Raw genomic sequence first — 20,197 nt, 5'->3', positions numbered from 1 at the left:
TCATATATAACTAATTTTTTTCCTCCTCATTTACTAGGTAGCTGCAGTAAGCACCATTGTAAACAGAGGAACACCACTGAAAGCATTTGTGTTTAGAAACTACAACCACTTTCCTGGCGTTAAGTCCCATTATATTGGAGGCTGTCAGTATAAGCTGTGGCAAGCAATTAGAGCATCATCTGCTGCACCAGGTTACTTCCAGGAATATGTTTTGGGCAGTGATCTTCATCAGGTAAGTTGAAATCTTCTCCTTGAGTAAATATTTTCCAGTTTTACACCTGAGAAAAAACATGGTCTGAATCTCTGAATCAAAGCTAAGCAAATGAATTGGTAGCACAAAGGAAATCTAGGACAGATGGGGTAAGAAATGATATTTTTATCTTCTATAGCACTTACAGAACTAGAAAGGCTTAAAAATCTTAGTCTTCTCAATACAAACCTAAGCTCTTCTGCTATTGCTTTCTTCTCTGCTTGGGAGGAAACCTTCTATGAGTTGTAAATTGCCTCTGACTTCCGCCTTGCAACTGGTATTTCGCTGAGCATTATTTCACTAAATAGGTGGTGTAACTTAAAAATCTTACAATATTGTAAAATGTATAAAAAAGTATACACTTCAGCATTCTTTTTATTAGTGCACAAATTCAGTTTATGGTCTACTTTTTAATTATTTCTATTGGTAGCTTATTCAGCTTTACCCTGGTTCTGAGCTAGTAGGAAGAGTAGGAGATGCCACTGATAAGTAAGATTCAACTCAGAGGACAACTGCAAAAGAAATTCCCTTGAGGATAAAGCAGTGTCTCCTATCATCACTGCATGCTATTTTATTATATTACAGCCTCTCTTAGTGACCCTGATAAGTCAAGAACAAAGCAAATTAATTTCTTTAGTAGTTTTTTAACCATGGGATTTTAGTCCTCCAGTGCCCCTGTATTATTCTGCAGTTCTTCAGGTTTTCAAAGAATACTTCTTGCAATGCATACTAATTTAAAACTATTAGTATTTATTTTAATAAATACCTGATGCAGATCTGTGGCAGAAAAGACTACAAAGGGTGACTTGAACCAGAGACCTTCAGTAAGAGAGCACAGGATTTACACTTAAGTTTAATGGAAGCATCTGTTGCATTTCTGTTGTATTAATTCATATGATGGCATATTAGCCTCAAATGCTGGAAAACAAGTAGCATATTTTGAATAATAACATGTACCTGGATCACATACAGAATTTCTGATGGTGTCCATTGGAAGACTGTGTAATATCTTTAGCATTGTAATGTGCTTGAGTAGTACTGAAATTTAAAGGCTAACAGATAAATGAGTATAAGATGAAATAGAGAAGAATTCTTTACATTAAGAGGTGTCAAAAAACCTATGGGTACAAGGAAACAAACGGCTAGAATTTCATCTTAATAAAGACAGCGTATTTCCATATTTTGATTCAACATAAGGTGAAGAAAAAATTCAGCTGTCTAAAAGCTACATAGAAATTTAGGGGTGAAGGGGAAGGGCTCCCATGGAGACTCAGATTCAAGAGATTCTGAAGTTTCTTTCATTTTATTGTTTTCCTTTTTTGTTTAGGACACTCTTCCTCCCTCCCTCCCTCCCTCCCTCCCTCCCTTCCTTCCTTACCTGACTGCCCCCCACAACCTTCCTGGTACAGTGCATCTTGTTGTCCTCAAAACATTTTAATCAACTACCGTCTGAAATAAGCAAATAATTTTTGACGGGTTTTTAAATCTAAAAGTGGAGTAACATATCAGATTCCAAGCCAAAGCATTGCTTGAAGTCCTGAAATGGGTTCATCTTCCATCTGGACAAGCAAAACTGGGAAAGGAGCTGCTTTAGCCTTGGGAGCTGTTCCAAGCTGCTCCTTGACTTATTGGATAGGTTAGTGTTAATCTATGTCAAGAAGTTTTCTTTCTCTTCTCACCTTTCCACCCCTTCTTTCCTTGAATTGAAAGTACTTGTAAATTGATCCATGCTTTTACATGAAAGATAGCTGAATAAACAACATGATTTTATAACTTCTACGCAGTGCTTTACACAATTCTTTGTCTTAACATAGTTTCTGAATTGCCAGACTTGTGTGAAATGCAATAAGGCTGGTACTTATTTCATCTATGTTCCCTTTTAAGTCCAGTTTACCAGACTAGGGAATGTATAATTAGTGTTAATAGAGATCAGATTCAGTATTTTCAGACACACAGGACTGGAATGAAGTCTACTTTATTTTTTTTCCTTACTCCAGAGTCTTTGGACAAAGCCCTTCCATCTGATCTTACAAACCCTGTTTCCCGAGTTCAGCATTTTTCTCTATTTGATGTATTATAATTATTAGAAAGCAAGGGCTTAGGATGTAATTCACCTTTGTCAGCCATAAAGAACTAAATATGTTGTCAGTACTGAAGCAGTTTATTGTAGTAGAACTAGATGCTAAATTTTTGGATTCACACTTTTTCATATAATCTGAAAAATTTCTTCTCCCCAGCCAGGAATGTTTAAACATTTAAATTCTTACAGAAACAACCTTTCGTGTCTGACATTCTTTTCTTTCCCCTGATTACATTTTTCTTACCACATCTCTATTTCCATAATTATCTGGTTTGTGTGTGGGGTACTTGGATGTCCAGGTAGCAAGTTACTACATTGCAAATGCTCCATAACTGTCTTCATGCAGCTTTCTAGCAGAGATTATAAATCCACTGCACACTCTGAAGCAACCTTGAATTGCCTTGTTTTAACCCTGGGGTAAGAGTCTCTGTGCATGTAGCAGACTGCTACTCTTACTTTCCTGGGAGATAATGACACCTCATTGGAAGAAGCAAGATATTCAAGAGTTTTGCCTCTGCTGAAATATCCAACATGCATTGAAAGAAATACATACACATAAATACATTTTAAAATAGATGCACTCCTAAATTCAGTCATGTTCCTTCTTAAAATAGCTTTCTTATTAAAATATCTTAATATTGGTAACTCTTTGATCTTATAGTTCATATCATAAATATGGGAATAGTAGATTCTTGTTAAGCGTCTTTATTCTGAAAATGTACTGCGAGTGTAATTTTAAGTTCCTTGGCCAGTATACACTGTATGTAGTGTATATGGAAATTCTTGCTCTTTTCTGTATGTACACTGTCTAACAGATAGAACTGCTTTTGAACTACATGAACAAATGAAGCATAACATTGTTAGACGTTTTTGAAAGTACTGTGATTTTTGAAAAGTGCATCAGCACAATGTGCATTAAGTGTAAATAATAATTTATGCCAAAGGCTTCAAAATTGCAGTATAGTGTCAGAAAGATGGTCTTTTAAAATTTTTTCCATTGATTGGGAACTTCCATTAATCACTATAATCTGTTTTCTGAACATAAACTATGCTGGTTTCTTACTAGTTTATATATAGCCTCCCTCTGAAGTTTTGATATTACTAAACAATTCCAAGAACAGAGGTATCCAAAATGTATGTGAAAATTCACAATACTAAGTACAGCATTCGTTTCCTAGCTTTGAATTTTGTGACTCTTTAGGCATTATATAGAGACCAGGTTCCATATTATCTTTCGGTTGTACATTTAAATCTGAATGAGAAAGACTCTGGAGTTATCTGACTGAAGACTCTTCAAATATGTGAAAATACTTATTTTGATAATGGAAATTTAGTGGATTTTTTTAGGGTCATTCTGCATATTCATGTCTTATATTATCTAGCTTTTGTTGGAAACAGAGTCCTTTCACAAACTGTATGAAGTAGCTGAGTTATGTGTAGGGTTAAGATGAATTCTTGAAGTTCTTAGTATGACTCCAGATGTCCGTGGTGGAGTCATGGCTGAACTGAGCTATTGGCTTTGACTCGCTTTTCTGTAATTGTAGAGTTACATGTGCATGTGTATTTGTGTACACACACACATGCCCTTTCACTGGAAACATTTCACTTTGATTTCCTCTACTGGGCACTCTCAGTGTAAAGCGTGTTCATTTTTTTAATAAGGTAGTAAATCAGTTCTACAGTTTTCTGATGTCATTGTTTAGAAAGAGGTTTTTAGGTACCTGAACACTTATTTGTGCTGCAGGTGAGCTGATGATTTGGTTTACTAAATTTCTGCAAAAAGCCATCAGTTGTTGCAAACAGCAGTATTTGCATTCAGGTCAATCATGCCATGCTATCTGGTTCCGCTCTGTCAAGTAAGAAAAAACAGTGCAGCTGTTGGTAGATGAGGGGAGTAGGATTAATATTCTTTGTGGTTCAAAAGAGGAACACATTAACATTCAAAGGGATTTAATCTCTGTAACATGCTTCTCCAGGAACCCTGCAAGTCAAGAGAGACCAAGTCATGATGTTACATTATAGAAGCTGTATTGCCACATGTCAGTTCCTTTATTTTAAAATGTATTTTTGAAGTACTGAAGACTCTTAACCTCTCCCCAGTCCTGCTACATCCAGTGACTTTTTTTTCCCCTCTACTTCCCACAGAGGGGTGTTATTTCTTGTATCTATTCTTTTTCTTTTCCCCTTTTTTTTCCCTGTACTGTGAAAAGCATTTGAAGTACGCAATAATGTCACTTCAGTAGACAGTAAAGTATGCTGAGGAAATTATTAATTAAATTAAAAGAGAAATTTAGAATGTAAGGAAATCATTATGCACACTTCATTTAATAGCTTTTACAGTAAAAATTAAATTCATCCCACAGGATTAATTTAAAGGGCAGCAGGGATTGTGTATGTGATGGTGGTAAATTCAACAAAGCCACAGATTTTTCTCAAATAAAATACACCAAATTTAATACAAAGGACTTAATCACCTTTTTCTTGACAGCTTCCCATGAGTCCATTGTTGTATTACAATTCCGTTTATTATAGTCCTGATGTTGATGTATAATATTGCTCCAATAAATGTGTTTTCTTTGAGGAAGATCAGATAGTAAAGCAGTTAAATTGACACCTAGTCTGTTAGTGGAGTTTTAATAATGCAGGTGTAACAGGATGTGTGGTGAGAATACCACCTAAAAATAAAAATATACGTAGTACAATAGTATGATATAACTAAAATTTGGAGTCACACCTTAATTGGAAAAAGATAATTCATGGTTTTTACATATTTTTCAAACTTTCTCTTTCCTTTTATTAGGCAACAAATCTGTAAAGCCAATTCATCTTTATAACTTGTTACAGGAGAGACCTTCAAAAGTGATCTGCTTAGTGCATCCTACCCTTACATGGTAGCTTTTAAAATTAGATTCAAGGGTGCTTCCTAGGCTCTAAGAAGACATAGAATAGAGGTCACATTGAAGTTCTTTTCATTCTTAGGATATGCCACGGTGATCAGTATGTGCCAGAGCTTATGCAGGCTGTGGTTTAATAGGTGTATCTTGTTCTCACAATGATAGAAACAACTCTTTCTTTGTTTCTCTGTCTTTTTGCCATACATGTTTGCCTACAGCCCTCAAGGCTGTGTTGCTTACTATTTAAGGAAAAGGGAATTTACTGGCACATGTAAGTTACATGGATATCTGCATTTCTTTCTCTCTTATGGATTCTTTGGCTTTGGATAACAGCTCTGAAGGTGGACACTCACAGTGCAGTTTACCAGCCATTGTGAAATTGCTGTGGTTGCTGTACCAGTAGTATTTTGCAGAGCAGACTGCTTGAAAGATTCCCTGCAGGGGCTTGCTAAGTGACACATTATTGGCAGATTTGTTTAGTATAATGAAACTGAGAGTGTCTGTTGTTTAGGCATTTAAATTGGAAGCATTCTATTTTTTATCTCAATTGTTTTAGAATGATGTTTTCCTAATGTAATCTTCAGAGGACTTATTTAAAAGAAGAAAGAAAACCTTGCTCTCAAATTAGGTGTAATCATTTAACTATTTTTTTGCTTAGACTTCTGAGTCCATGTATCATTAGTTGACCAGCTAATACTTGCTATAAAACAAATCTTGTAAGATCAGAGGAGGCTGCGTAGAGTGGAAAATTGTGAATGGAGTCCATTCCGTAATCTTTGTACAGACAATCTAGGTTCTGCACTCATGTTCTGATGTTGCAGCCATTATTTCATAGATCAAAAAAGAAAAATTTTTAAGTATCATTTATAAGTGATATATCCAATAATGAGCTACCTACATTCCCTATGGGTCACTACTAGTCTTTCTGTGTTTTTCTTTCATTTTGAAGTTCCTGACATTTTACTATTGTTTAATAAGCTAGCAGCTAAAAATGTAGACCAATTAATTAGGAAAATTAATATATAATAGCAATAACATTGATCAAGTTACTGATATAAAAATGTATTCAGTCTAAGTATTTTGATTGCTATCTTGGGAAATAAAATTTAAAGAATTTTGAAAATTTAGCATGGTCACATTTCACGAAGATTAGGGTATCTCTGTATCTGGGATTCCTTGCTCAGCTGTAGAGGTTTTATATTAATGTAATTGTTTTGTGCAGCTCCTAGAGCTTTTTCCTTAGTCCATTACATACTGCCATAGCAAATAGAGTATTTACATGCTTCCTCAGTTGAATGTTGTCAGCAAGGACCAAACTTCAAGACTTGAGTATCCTGTCGTCATCTGAATACAGAAGGATTTCATTCAGACCCATGGGTTGAGGAGTTTCGTTGATTGGTTTGGGTTTGGGGTTTTTAACTGTACTGTTGAAACTTACCTGTGCTTCACAGGTATCATAAGAGAACCTGGATTTGGGTCTGTGTCTGGGATCAGTGTAGGTTCGGCCATGGGTCCATTTTTTTTCTTAGGTTACACACTGTGATCTTTGCTTGTAATATTACAGCCAGTTCATCATTTGGAAAACATGGTTAAAATACTATGTTTGTGCTGTGTGCTGTTGTTAGCTGCAGAATCAATGTAATCTGTCATGTACAACTTACGCTTTTAATGAAATATCTGACAATATATTTTATTGCCAAACAATTCTTCCTTTCATGATGTCTACTAATATTTAGCAAACTTCCTCAGTACCCTGTAAGCCTACATTTACTGTATCTGACATAAACCCATAAATTCAGTGATGTCTTCAGAGCAGCAGGTCATTTTCTGTGAATTAATGACTCACTAGGATGAGTTAATAATTCAAGATAATCACCTAGGAGTCTGCCTCAGCCAGGCATTCATTCTAATGAATACAAAATATATTATCAAATGTTTTGCATAGAAGAGCAGTAGTATTGACAGTTCTCGGAAGCATTGATCATGGCATTTGGGTGTATGCCAATTTTATTATGGTGTTGCTAGTTTTTAGGGGGAATACTGTATGGGAAAACAGTGGAACTGTAAAGGAAGCTTTTCACTAAATTTTCACATGTTATTAGATTTTTTTTTTTACTTTGTCATGTGATCTCAGTAGAAAGTCTCTCTGTAACTGGTGTGGCAGAAATACAAATATAGCTAATGCACCTTCAGGTTTTCTTTAATTGTAAAATAATGCAGTAATGGAAATTGAATATTGATGTCATTCAATAATATAAATACCACTGCATTTAATTTTCATATTCTGTACAAATGTTTTCTCTAGAATTTTTCCCAATGCCAGTTCAAGGGAAATCCCTTTTTCACTGCACTCTTCATGACAAGTAACTTAAGTGGCTTTTTTCTATTTAAAGATAAATCATAATTTTGAGACAGCATTTCAAAATAATGAGCACAATGTGTTTATTTCAGGAATCTAAAGGAGCACTCTGGCTCTCCCTAAATAAGGGAATTGGTTCTTTCTCTAATTGTTAGAAATTTGGTGTGTAGGAGGATGGCATTTATATCTGTCATCAATTAGGGCCTCTGCTGGGAATCAACATAGTGCAGAATATGTTATAATTGTATGTAGTTGACCCCAGTAGTCTGCTTCTTCGCATGATTAGAAAGCAAGGGTGAATCTTCCTGAATAAATTGGATTAAATATTTGTATAAGGAGACAACTGTAGGTCTTTGTATGCTTTATAAAAATGACTGAAGTTATTTTAAAAATTTTCTCACTCAAACAGCAAAGTGGAACATACCATTAGAATGAAGTGAAAACAAATTGTTCTTGGTCTCTACAATTTAGACAGAGACTTGTTAGAAATATTGACACCACCATGCATTGCTTGTCAGCAAGATGAAAACAGTTCTGCTTCTGTCCTGTTTCATGTCTGTAAAACTTTATATATTTTGCCAAATAGTTTGTTAAGGAAAATAAAAATTGCCTGTCTTACTAGGAGCTCCTCTTCATGAGATTCATCCTCAGTAATACTGTGATCAGTCTGACTGATTACTCCCAAGAGGAGAGCTATAATTCATGTATATTTCAAACATATATAAATATGTATAACAGAACAGCATAATCATGTAATCTTTGTATTGAAAAGGTTATGTTTGTGCTGAAGCTATAGGCGGCTAATTTACTGTACAGTTATATCTGAATGTATAGATTTATTTTTCACAAAGCACTTGTCAAAAACTGTAACTTTTTAGCCCAATGATGCTTTACTGAGCAAGCCTTAAAGCTTAGGGTACAAGTACTGACATTTTCATAATGACACTGGGTGCCCAGAGCAGTGAGAGGACTAGGCTGGGATGTGAATCTTCAAGTTACCTGTATTGATAGACCTTGCTACCTTAGGTAGTGAAAGAATTCTCCTCTTTCTCATTCCTGTCTTCTACTCTGAGGACGTTTACTGCTACATACATAAATGTATTGAGATGATTTTATAGAATGATTTTGCAAGGCATGCCCATTTACTTCTGGGAAATAGAGTAAATGTTTTTAAAGTAGTTATTTTAGTTTTTCTAATAAGTAACCCCTTATAACTATGAGCAATTCCTCATTTGCAGCAACTAGACTTATCCTTAAGCTGCATATTTATGATATTTATGTTGACTTTAAGCATAGAATTTAAAAAATACTTTCAGAAATCCACTCAGTCTTAGCTTGTCTTGTCCTGTGATAGCTTTGTACTATTTCTGTCTCTGCTTTTTCACAAATACAGTGAAAGTAAACAACAGAGCAAGTCTGTAAGAGTGAACTAAAATGCAAAGCATGTCTGCATAGGCAGTGAGGTGAAGTGGTTACCAGGGAGCCAACAAACTCAGCTTCCAAATATCACACTTGGGTTTCATACATTATATATCCTTCATTCAGTGCTAGATTATTTTATTCACAAAGTTTAGGATAATTTAAATGAAACTCTGCAACACACAAGGTGTTATACAGAACAGTTACAGGGCTCAACTTGAGTCTGACAGAATTAGGAAACGCAGTGAGAGCCTATGAATGTGGAGAATGTTCTTGTGAGAAACAGCTGCTCTCCCATGGTAAAGTATGGTATGATTTTTTTAATTTTAGTATCTTAATTTCAAATAATTATTTTCAAACTATTGGCTTAAGTATGTCACTGGTGACTTCATGCCCATTCAGCATAATTATTTAAATAGGACAAGATTTTCAGAAAATCCTGTGCTACCAGGCTCCCATGTGCTCTGGAACACTTTCTTGCAGACTTTCCAGTCTATTTTCCTTCTGCTTGTAGAATTTGAACCCATCTGTTTCACAGTATTTAACCAGGCCTTTCTTTACCTCTAGAACTGTGCAAGCAGGGTCTTTCCATCAGAGTTTTTATTAGAGCATTTGTTTACAAAAGGTGTATTTTTCCTGCTTTAAATAATTGAAGATCTATAAGTCAAGTCACAGGGGAGCCTCACCTGACTATTTTGCAACTGTCAAAACACTAATAGAAAATACTAGCTACATTAGACTCCTTGTTACCTACCAGCAAGCCCTAAAAATATGGTTACTGTTTTATTAATGAATTTTTGTGAAAAAATCTGTGTGAAAAAAATTCATTGGCTTAATCTGGGAATAAGATATTAAATAAAACAGAACAACTGCATGTTTACTACCTGGAAAGCCTTTGACAAAAGACTGAAAACAATGTCCCAGTCCCTGAGTTCGCTGCTTTGCTATCACTAGCAATTTTGGTGTTGTATTATTATTAAGTTCCATTTTAATATTAGCTTACTTGATTATGTCCACTATTTTTAATTTAGAAATACCTATTTTTTATTTAGAAATTTTTAAAAAGCCTTTTTCTTTGCTGCTTGTCTGCCTGATGACATTGGAAGAGTTATGCCCCCTTTTCTAGTATCTCCTTGCATTAGCATTCCTACTCCAGCACTTTGTGTTTGGTGTACTGCCAGCAAATTAAGTTGACTCAAATGTAAAATGGCTTTGCAAAGTTCAGCAGATGAAGCAGTGTCTGGCACTTGCCACTGCACTGAGTGTAGCAGCAGAGAAGGAACAGGATGACAAATGTGTGTTTGGGAAGTGAAAAAGAGAGTTTGCGATTGGATCGAGATCTAGCTAAATGAGAAGAGAGGGTGAAATGTAGGGAAGGCCAGATAATCCAAGAATGGGAGAACAAAAAGAAAAAGGGATCTGCCCTGGCTGCTTGCCCAACACTGAGTCCTGAGTCAGAACTTGGGCCAATTCCACTTGCTGTGGATATAGGTCAACAATTTAGTAATTTGAAGAGTTCTTGTAAGTTTCCCTTTCTGTTAAAGATTGCAAGTTGTGAATCATGGACTCATTTATGTTGGAAACAACCTACAAAGTCCAGCCATTAACCTAATACTGCCCAGTCCACCACTAAACCATGTCGCTAAGCATCACATCTGAATGTCCTCTAAATACCTCCAGGGATGGTGAGTACACCACTTCTGTCTTCAGTGTGTTCCAATGTTTTTTGGTGAAGACATTTTTCTTAAATGTCCAACTGGAACCTCTCCTAGCACTAGAAATTTTGTGTTTTCCACAAGACCGAGACTGGACTGACAAAATTCAAGTTCTAATAAGAATGGCTTTTGAAATGTAATTTTGTTTTACAGCTGAAATTATGCACATCTGTGATTCATGCAGTATTTCTTTAAATAGAGTAGAACATTAGGAAAACTGGAGGAGGAGGAGAGGGCCTCAGGTGGTTATCTGGTTCAGCCTCCTGTTCAAAACAGGCTAAACCTCATCAAAGCTGGGTTGGGTTGCTCAAGACTTTGCTCAGCTTCATTTTAAAAATATCTAAGGATGGAGATTCCACAGCTGCTCTGGCTCTTATTCTGTACTTTTTTAAAGAATCTGGGTGTTTCTACTTTAGATAGTGAAACACTGTAATTAGCTTCCTCCTTGGCTTTCTCTTTTTAATGGGGTAAGCAAACCTACTTTTTTGCATCCCTTCTCGTATTTTATGTGCTTCAGGCCCCAAACCATCTTAGTGGTTCTTTACTGTATATGTTCCAGTTCTTCCATGTTTTGTAACTGGTTGTCCAAAGCAGTACAAAGTATCTATCCCCAGTCTGGCCTTGTGCATACTGAATAAAAGGGAATAGTCACTTCTCTTGATCTATTCTCAATGATCTCTTGATAGTTGATTTAGATCAATAGATAGTGATCAAATAGATCAAATAGATATTTGATCACTATTTATTGATCTAAACCAATGATCTTCTCTTGATCTATTGGTTTTGCCTTTAGACCCAGTGTATGTCAAGAATGTGTAATTTATTGAATATACTGTTCATATGGACTCTGTGTGCACACAGGCAGTACCATTCCTTAGGGAAATAGCTAACAATATAGAGGAAAGGAGTGACACAGTGAAGACATGCCATCTGTCAAAAAGAAACTGATAAACTTAATAGGAACCAAGAAGGTTTAGGGCTGTGCATAAAGTTAGCAATGCTTTGTAGAATTTGAATTGTAGCTTGAAGCTTGTATTATAAAGTTAAAATATCACTTTATATCAACAAGATTTTTGCACCATCATATGTGATATAAAGATCCTTATTTTGTTTTCATTATTTTGTTTTGAGACAAACAGGGATTGATGTTGCATCTCTGTAGCCGTAGATCAGATAAATTGGCCTTGTTTACTTCCAGTTGTTTAGTTGCACGAAAGTTTAGAGTGGCAAGAAAGCTCATGGAATCTAGCATGGATGAGGAAGCTGTTGTTAGTTACCAAGACATTCCATACTACTGGCAATCATTCAGTATTTATATTTATTGTGTTTTGGTTAATGTATTTTTATAAATATATTTTAGAAGCCCAATGCTTACAATAAACTATTTTAATTAGTAAGTTATAAATAATTTAGATGAGTTTATATAAGCTATAGAATAAATTCAAAAGAATGAGAAAAAAAATTAAAACAGCAGATTTTGCAGCTCTCCAAAACAAGGATAACTGAAGTTTCTTGTGATCTCGGTATCTTTTGTACGAAACTGCCAAGTCAATCATTTGGAATTCTGTTCCTGTGTCTCAAGGGCAAGCATGGAGCAGGATATCTCATGATTTGTTAAAATTAGGTTTAAAACATTTAGATCTGCCTTTCATATTTCTGTATTGCTTGCTCAGTAGACATCTCGGGATGGGCTTTTTTCTAGTTTTATGAAATTAGAGGAATTATTCAGAATCAGAAGAGTTAGTTTCTGTTATTTAATTTTCAGAATGGAAAATTCTTTGTTATTTACATTTTCTTTGAAATGAAATTGGAACTAATTTTAAAAATGGTGAAAATTCTTTTTCACAAGGATTTCTGCTTTTTTCATAATTAGCTGTATGGTTTCTGGAGCTGCAAATTTAAACAAATTACTGCAGTATTTCCTTCACTGAGTCCTTAATAGTACAGTTTAACTAATAGCATTATTTACTCCTTTAGTAGTTGATCGTTGAAAGCAAAAGCAGTACAATGATCGTCGCTTTTTTAACAGAGTAATATTATTTGAAGTATTGATTAGGATGAGGTTATTATCACCCATAATCTCTTTGGAAGAAAAGAAACAAGTCAGTTGCTTTTCTTAGTCCTGCTTCTAACTTTCAAAAACTGACATGTGTCTATTACCTTTATAAATGCTGGAAGTTGTATCTAAATTGAAAATCATTAGGAATTTATTGTCGTTACAATAAACCTAAATTGGACAATGTTTAAATATGGAAATCATTGCACAAAGCCATTAGTTATCATCACAAACACATTTGGTATGTATTTTTTACATTCCTTTGATCTTGTATTTGTCAGTATTACAAAAATATTGTAGTATTCTAGTATAATATGCCATCAAACTTCTGATAACACTAATTTTCCCATGATGTAGCAGTCATGTTTAATTATATTGACAGTATCAATGGAAATTATTTTGTAAGCATGTTTTTAATCTAGGATTTAAAGAATGAATTAAGCACCACTATGATAATTACTAAGATTTTAGATAAAGATTCATGGGGAATTATATAAAGGACAAAAACGTCCTTGTATTTAGTTTTCTAGACTAAACATGAGCAAAGGATAATGGGCACTGAAGAGACCATTCATGTAAGCAGTGTATTTAGTGTTTTGAGCAATGCGGATGGTATCCAGAGAGGGTTCAAATAGCTTTTTGTAAGTTGAAATGAAAGGTTAATTAAAAGAAAGCAAACTCAAAAAACTAAGCTCAGTAATCCTGTTTTTACTTATCTAGCACAGCTGTAGTTACAAGGACTTCCAGTAAAATGTTTTTCATCTCTAAAACCTTTTTTATTCTAAGCTATTCCTGGGTAGAGTTGCTTTTCTTTATTGTTCTAGTAATGTGATGGTCAGATATGGGATATAGGCTATGGGAATTCAGGGAACTTTAGAATATAGGGAGTGCTTGTATTATACCTCTTGTAGTAAGTATTCTCTTTCTTTTATATGTTACTTGTTTTATATAGATTCTGAATGGATACAGCTATCTTCATCTCTGCTATTGCTAATGTTCTCAAGCTTAAGTTTTGCCTTTTTAACTGCTGGTTTTAAGGCATTCTCAGTTAAAAAAGCTCTGTTTAATTCAAATTCCAAATTAATCTATTTCTTGGTTGGGGTGAAGGTCATTTTACTTCCAGGAAGTGCTGAATATACTTCTTGAGATGCAGTGGATCAAAATCTCACTGAATGCTTCTCAGGCTTACTGTCATTCACACTGATTCTTATTAGTCCTGAAGTATTTTATCCCAGCCTCATCATCTACACTTCTAACATGTTGCTAGCAAAAGATGTCTCTCCTCAGTTCCAGAGTAGCATTTGTTCCTAGTAGTATTGGGCTGAATTCTGATCTTCAGACAACTTAAAGAAGCCTCATATCCCCAGGGCTGGTCCTCATAGGACCTTGAATCATCCTGATACCTGATGAAAGGACAGTACAGAAGAGCTCAAACCACCAAGGAGATCTTTTGAGGGCATTGATGATAGTAGCTGTCCTAGTTGATGGTGGACCAACAAGGAAAGGTGCTTTGCTGGACCTGGTGATTATGAAGAATAAAGAACTGGTCAGGGATATGAAAGTTCAAGAAAGTCTTGGCTATAGTGACTGTGCGACGATGGAGGTCAGGATCCTAAGGGGGAGGAAGCACAAGGAAAAAGCAGGACTAGAGCACTGCATTTCAGGGAAACAGACCTCATCCTCTTCAGAATCTGCTTGGAAGAATCTGCTTGGAAGAATCACAGGGACTATGACCTTGAAGAGAAGAGGGGTGTAGGAGAGCTGGCTGATAGTCTGTAATCACTCCTTCCAAATTCAGCAAAGGACCACCCCAATAAGCAGGAAATCAAGCAAAGATGGCAGGCAGGGATGAGCAATGATGTCCTAACTGAACTCCAACATAAAAAGGAAGTGTACAAAAGGTGTAGGAGGGACAAGTGACCCAGAAGTATAGATGTCTTGTCCAGTCTTGTAGAGGTGGGGCTAGGAAAACAAAAGCTGGCGTGGAGAGGGATATAAAGGGCAACAACAAAAGATTCTAAAAGTACATAAACAGCAAAAAGACTAGGGAAAAAGTGGGCCTGCTACTGACTGGGGTGAGAGAGCTTGTGACAAATTATTTGGAAAAGTCCAAGATGCTTAATGCTGCCTTTGTCTCAGTCTATACCAGTAAAAAATGGCTTTCAGGAATCCAAGGCCCCTGCAGCTAGAGTAAAAGTCTGCTGCAAGGAGGATTTGTACTTGGTGGGAGGAGAGCCAGGTTAGGGAGCAGTTAAATGGTCTGGTCATATGTAAATTTGTATGGTCTGATGTGTTGCACCTGTGAGTGCTGATGGAGCTGGCTGATGCCATTGTGAGGCGACTTGATTATTTTGAAATGATCGTGGCTATTGGGAAAGCAGATACCATTCATGTCTTCAGGAATAGCAAGAAGAAAGCTCTGGGCAACTTCAGGCTTGTTGACTTCAGCCACAATCCCTTGGGAGATGATAGAGGAAATCCTCCAGAAAAGTACTTATAAAGTCATGAAGAACAAAAAGGTGATCATAAGTAGTCAGCATGGATTTACAAAGTAGTTTACTTATGATTGAGCAACCCTGGCAGCCATCTGCAATTGGTAGACAAGTAGAAAGCATTGGATGCCTCAGCTTTGTAAAGCCTTTGACACTTACCTGCCATAATACAAGCTGACAAAATGTGGGTTAGGTAAAGAGACTGTGAGGTGGATACAAACTAGCTGAATGACTAAGCCTAAATTGGGATTAGTGTCACAAAGTCAAGTTGGAAAAAAGACACTAGAGGTGTACCTAGGGATCTATACTGGGGCAAATTCTATTTAATGTCTTCATTAATGATCTGGATGATTGGATGGAGTATACCTGCAGGAATTTGATAGATGATACAAACATTGGAGGAATGACTGGTACATGAATGGTTGGGTCGCCACTCAAAGGGACCTCAGCAGACTGAAGAAGTCTCATGAAGTTGAAAACGGCGAAAGGCAGAGCCATGCATATACAGATATAACTCTTTTTTTACTGAGTTGTGAAGCAGCTGGCAGAAGGACCTTGGGGTGCTGGTGGACAAAAAGCTCAACATGAGTGATGCCCACTTGCAGTAAAAAGGGCCAACAGCATCCTGGGCTGCATCAGCAACAGTGCTGCAAGTAGTCATGGGGGATGGTCCTTCCTCTCTGCACTGCTGAGGCCACATCTGGAATGCTGTCTCCAGTTTCCCAGTACAATAGAGACAAGAGTTTATTGGAATTAGTCCAGTTCAGGGCCACAAAAATGATTAAAGGACTCTCCTGTGAGGAGAGACTGAGTCAGCTGAGACTATTCAGCCAAGAGAAGACTCAGGGAGGGGATGTGTACCAATCAAGAATGGGAGGGAAAGAAGATGAGGAAGCTGTGGTCTTTCCAGTAGTGCCCACTGGTAGGACAAGAGACAATGGTGTAAATGCAAACATATGAAATTTCATCTGAACACAGGAAAAATATTTTACTGTGAGGGTGGTCAAACACTGGAACAGGTTGCCCACAGGGATTGTGGAGTCTCCATTTGTGGAGATACTCCAAACCCAGCTGGACATGGCCTTGGGCAGCATGCTGTACCTGACCAGTGTGAGCAGGGTGGTTGCACCAGATGAGCTCAGTAAGTTCTTTCCAACCTAAATGACTCTCCAAGTCTTAAATCAAAGCTGTAGCATCCTGTGTAATGACTGTGTTTACAAAGTAAGGTTTGGCCAAGCTTAGCTCGTGTGACTTTTCTTTTTTAATTTGTTTTGGAATCTGCAGGTAGTGATTTGAGTTTTGTTACAGAATATTTCCTTGTAATATCACTAATAAGCATTTCAAGGGGCAGATTTTTGATTAAGAAATTGTCAATATGTGTATCTGTCTTACTGACAAGGTCTTCAAAAATGAAATCATAACTTCTCTAGATATTCCAGTGAACGCTGCCATTTCAGCCTACCACTTGTATATAATGCAGCAGAGCTGAGCACAGCCCCAGCAGCTGCTCTCATAGTGCCTGGGAGGCCAAGCTAGGAAGCTGTTGTATCATACAAACAGATTCAATTCAATTTCACAAAAGTTGGAAATCAATGCTTACAGGTTTTAATTGGTTTTGTATATTAGAGCTATGCTAGTTTAACTTGTAGTTGCAGTTTCTTTTGTGACCATATGTTATGTATAGTACCAATATTTGTATTTCTTGTTAATTTACAGGATGGAGGTCTGCTCCTAAACAATCCTTCTGCGCTGGCAGTTCATGAGTGCAAGTGTCTCTGGCCCAATGTTCCGTTGCAGTGTCTGATTTCGCTGGGCACTGGTCGATATGAAAGTGAGGTAAAGACCAATGTCACACACACCAGTCTGAAAGCCAAACTGACGAATGTTATCAACAGTGCAACTGATACAGAAGGTTGGTGTCTTAAGATACTCTTGTACTGTGACTGTCTTCAATTTTATTTATGTTTCTTAGAATTATAGTTCCAATTAAGAGAACAATCTTCCTTTTGTCTTTCCTCTTCTCCTGTCTACCAGCCCCATGAAACTGAATTGAAGCATGTGTCTTTGTAATTTACTGTGTATAGTTTTAGTACCAGTGTTATGGGTTTTCTGGAGGATAAATCTTTTTACTTGAGCTTTAGGATAAAAGACATATTCAGAAATTCATTTAAAAATCGTATTTTCTTATATTTTATTTGTTTTTCCCATAACACAGAAATGCTTAGTAGTTAATATAAAACATTGATTTTCAACAGCTTGAGAAAAAGTATTTGATTTCTGATCTTTTTTATATATGCTTTTATACTTGTTCTTTTCCAAGGATGATACTGTATCTTCCAGTGCTGTCAGGAAGAGCCAAGCATCTGTTCTCTAAAATAAATTTGGTTCCTAGATGGAAAAACATTGGAAATCTGTCACTAGCAGTTTACATCTGTTTTATTTTTGTAAACAGGAAATATTGATACACAGATAATTTCCCCCTCCCATTACAAAGGGAACTGATACTGCAAAAAGGCAGGGAACAAGAAATGCTATTATGGTTTAGATCCCTTGCTGTATAGTCTCTGTCAGCTGACTGTCACTAGTAGGAAAAAACTAGATTTTGTATTGCCTTTTGGCTTTTGCACAGCTGTGGAAAGGCAGTAGGAATAGTGGGAAGGGGATATGTGCTGTCCACTTTCTATCAGAAAGTTTCATTGCATCTGAAAAATGAGGCAAGAAATTTGAAGGGAAGAGGGAGAAAGGAAAGTTCATTGTGGAGACCAAAGGAAAAGAAATGAAAAGAGAGGAGAGTAGATTTGAGCAAATGGGAACTTGTATTACAAAGGAAAAAAGGGAGAGTATTAAATAGGGCAAGAAAGACTGGATGTGGTGAGACAAGAACAGACATAGCTCAGTAATTTGCAGGAGGAGAGGCCAAGCCAAGATTATTTCAGATTTACAAGAATCTTTTGCTTTGATCTTATCCCTGATATTTTTTTCACTTCAAACTTTTTATGTGATGTTTAAAAGAATGGAGGAACATGGTAAGAATACAAAGAAGATAGAATGAATGCTGAAGGAAGTGATAGAAATGGAATTTTAAGTGAGCCAACAAAAGATCTAAAGGGAGAAAGAAGCAGGTTATAAAAAAGAACATATAAATATGTTACATAGTTTTTTATTTTACTAGTTAAATTAAGTTGTATAATTTAACTTGAATATTTTAAATTAAATGCATGTTAAATTCAAGCCTCAAATCTGTAGTAATATATTAAAAATTATTAACAGTTGTAAACAAAATAAAGCTTCAACTCTACATATTTTTATTCTGAAATTGCAGAAGAATATACGTGTTGTTTTCATAATACCTACTTCTGGTAGTACCAAGTGTAAAAAATCACAGGTATCCTGAAATGGGAATATGGAGGTTACTCTTCAAGATATGCTCTTACTTGTTAAGGAATGGAATGTAATTAAAAATCTGGATAGCTGCAAAACTTACTTAATTGTCATACCAGTGAAGTTGTCTTGGAATAAAAGATGAATCTTTTCCAGAGTAAACAGAGCTACAGGGTCATTTACAAGTCTTCTAATGAGAAAGGGGTTTCAATGAGGCAGTGGTAGAAAAATGTTTACTCAGCAAAGCAGCACATATTTACTCTTACTGTGTCATTCCAGAGCAGTTGTTGTTCAGATCACTTGCAGGACTGTTTGACTCTCTCATGTGAATTTAACTGTTTTCTTCATACAGAAGTTCACACCATGCTGGATGCACTGTTACCTCCAGATACTTATTTCAGATTTAATCCTCTGATGAATGAAGACATACCTCTGGATGAAAGCCGTAAAGAGAAACTCAATCAGCTGCAGACAGATGGAATTCGTTATTTAGAACGAAATGAAGAAAAACTGAGAAAAGCTGCAAAAATATTAACCCAAGAAAAATCACCTTTGCAGAGGTTTCAGGACTGGTTAAAATTAAAGGCTGACATGTATGAAGGCTTGCCGTTTCTTTCCAAATTGTGAATAAGTAATGCATGAAAGATAAATGTAAATTTTGTTCCAGAAAATCCATTTGGTACTGTAAAGGAAGAACGTTGATTCAGGGTAAATATTGGAAAGCTATCAGAATTCTGGGGAAAGCCATTCAGGATGGCTCTTCTGTGCACACTGGTTACAAGGTTTTATGGTATTAATTATTTTTGGAACTTAAAGAATCTTACTGTTGCTCTACTTTAATTTCTAAAGTTAAAGATTTCAGATAAAACTGAAAATTATGGAAACAATTGTGCAATGCATTTTTGGATGTATGTGCTATGATTGTGGCAGAAAACCTTTATTTATCAACTACCAGGCTTATTCAAAGTTAACAAAAAAAAAATCCTCATTCACTTTAGTGTAGGCAGTATACCTGTTGGGCTCTTATGTACGCAGTGAATTTAATAGAAATGTAATATTCTTGCAAAAACTCTGCCCGTGTTAATTGCACTTTTACATCTGAAAGATAACATTTAAATTTGTTTTTTTATTAGTGGATTTTGTACATAACAGTATTGAGTAAAATGTCTGGATGACTATAAATGGCCTATTAAATTATCAACATTAATTGGTATTTTTAGAACTTTCTGCTTATTGTTTTTATGGGAATAACTTCAGATTGCTTAACTCATTATTTAAAAGTAATCCCAAGCCCCAAAACTTAACCTGAGCAGCTATTCCAGTTACAGGATAAAGGAAATAAAATATTGAAATAGTTTATATGAATGAGAAGGTTTCTTAGAGAAACTTAAGTTTCAGGTGCCAGACTTGAGGTGTAGTTCTAGTCAAGAAGAAAATTAGAAGTTGCAACATCAAATGATATAAATTTCCTTTTGTCTTCCAACTTCCATATATGCATTCTCCTGAAATTATGTCAGGGCTGTGAAGTTAACGTTTAGAACTTAGTCCAGT

General features: G+C 35.9%; 1 protein-coding gene across 2 annotated transcripts in view; it reads left to right on the top strand.

The window, feature by feature from the left end:
• The window catches only part of PNPLA8 (patatin like phospholipase domain containing 8), a 35,925-nt gene extending 16,066 nt beyond the window's left edge, over positions 1-19,859 (top strand). For both annotated transcript variants that reach the window (XM_053942360.1, XM_053942359.1), the window contains exons 8-10: positions 38-232; positions 16,982-17,177; positions 18,999-19,859. In XM_053942360.1, the coding sequence (XP_053798335.1) occupies positions 38-232; positions 16,982-17,177; positions 18,999-19,273 (666 nt within the window). In that variant the 3' untranslated portion in view covers positions 19,274-19,859. The remainder of the gene's footprint in view (positions 1-37; positions 233-16,981; positions 17,178-18,998) is intronic.
• Positions 19,860-20,197: the final 338 nt, after the last annotated feature.

Source organism: Vidua chalybeata, chromosome 5 (genome assembly GCF_026979565.1).
Source record: "Vidua chalybeata isolate OUT-0048 chromosome 5, bVidCha1 merged haplotype, whole genome shotgun sequence".
NCBI lineage: Eukaryota > Metazoa > Chordata > Aves > Passeriformes > Viduidae > Vidua > Vidua chalybeata.
Note: the sequence above shows the minus strand (reverse complement) of the source record. Positions and strands in the feature narration are given on the sequence as shown.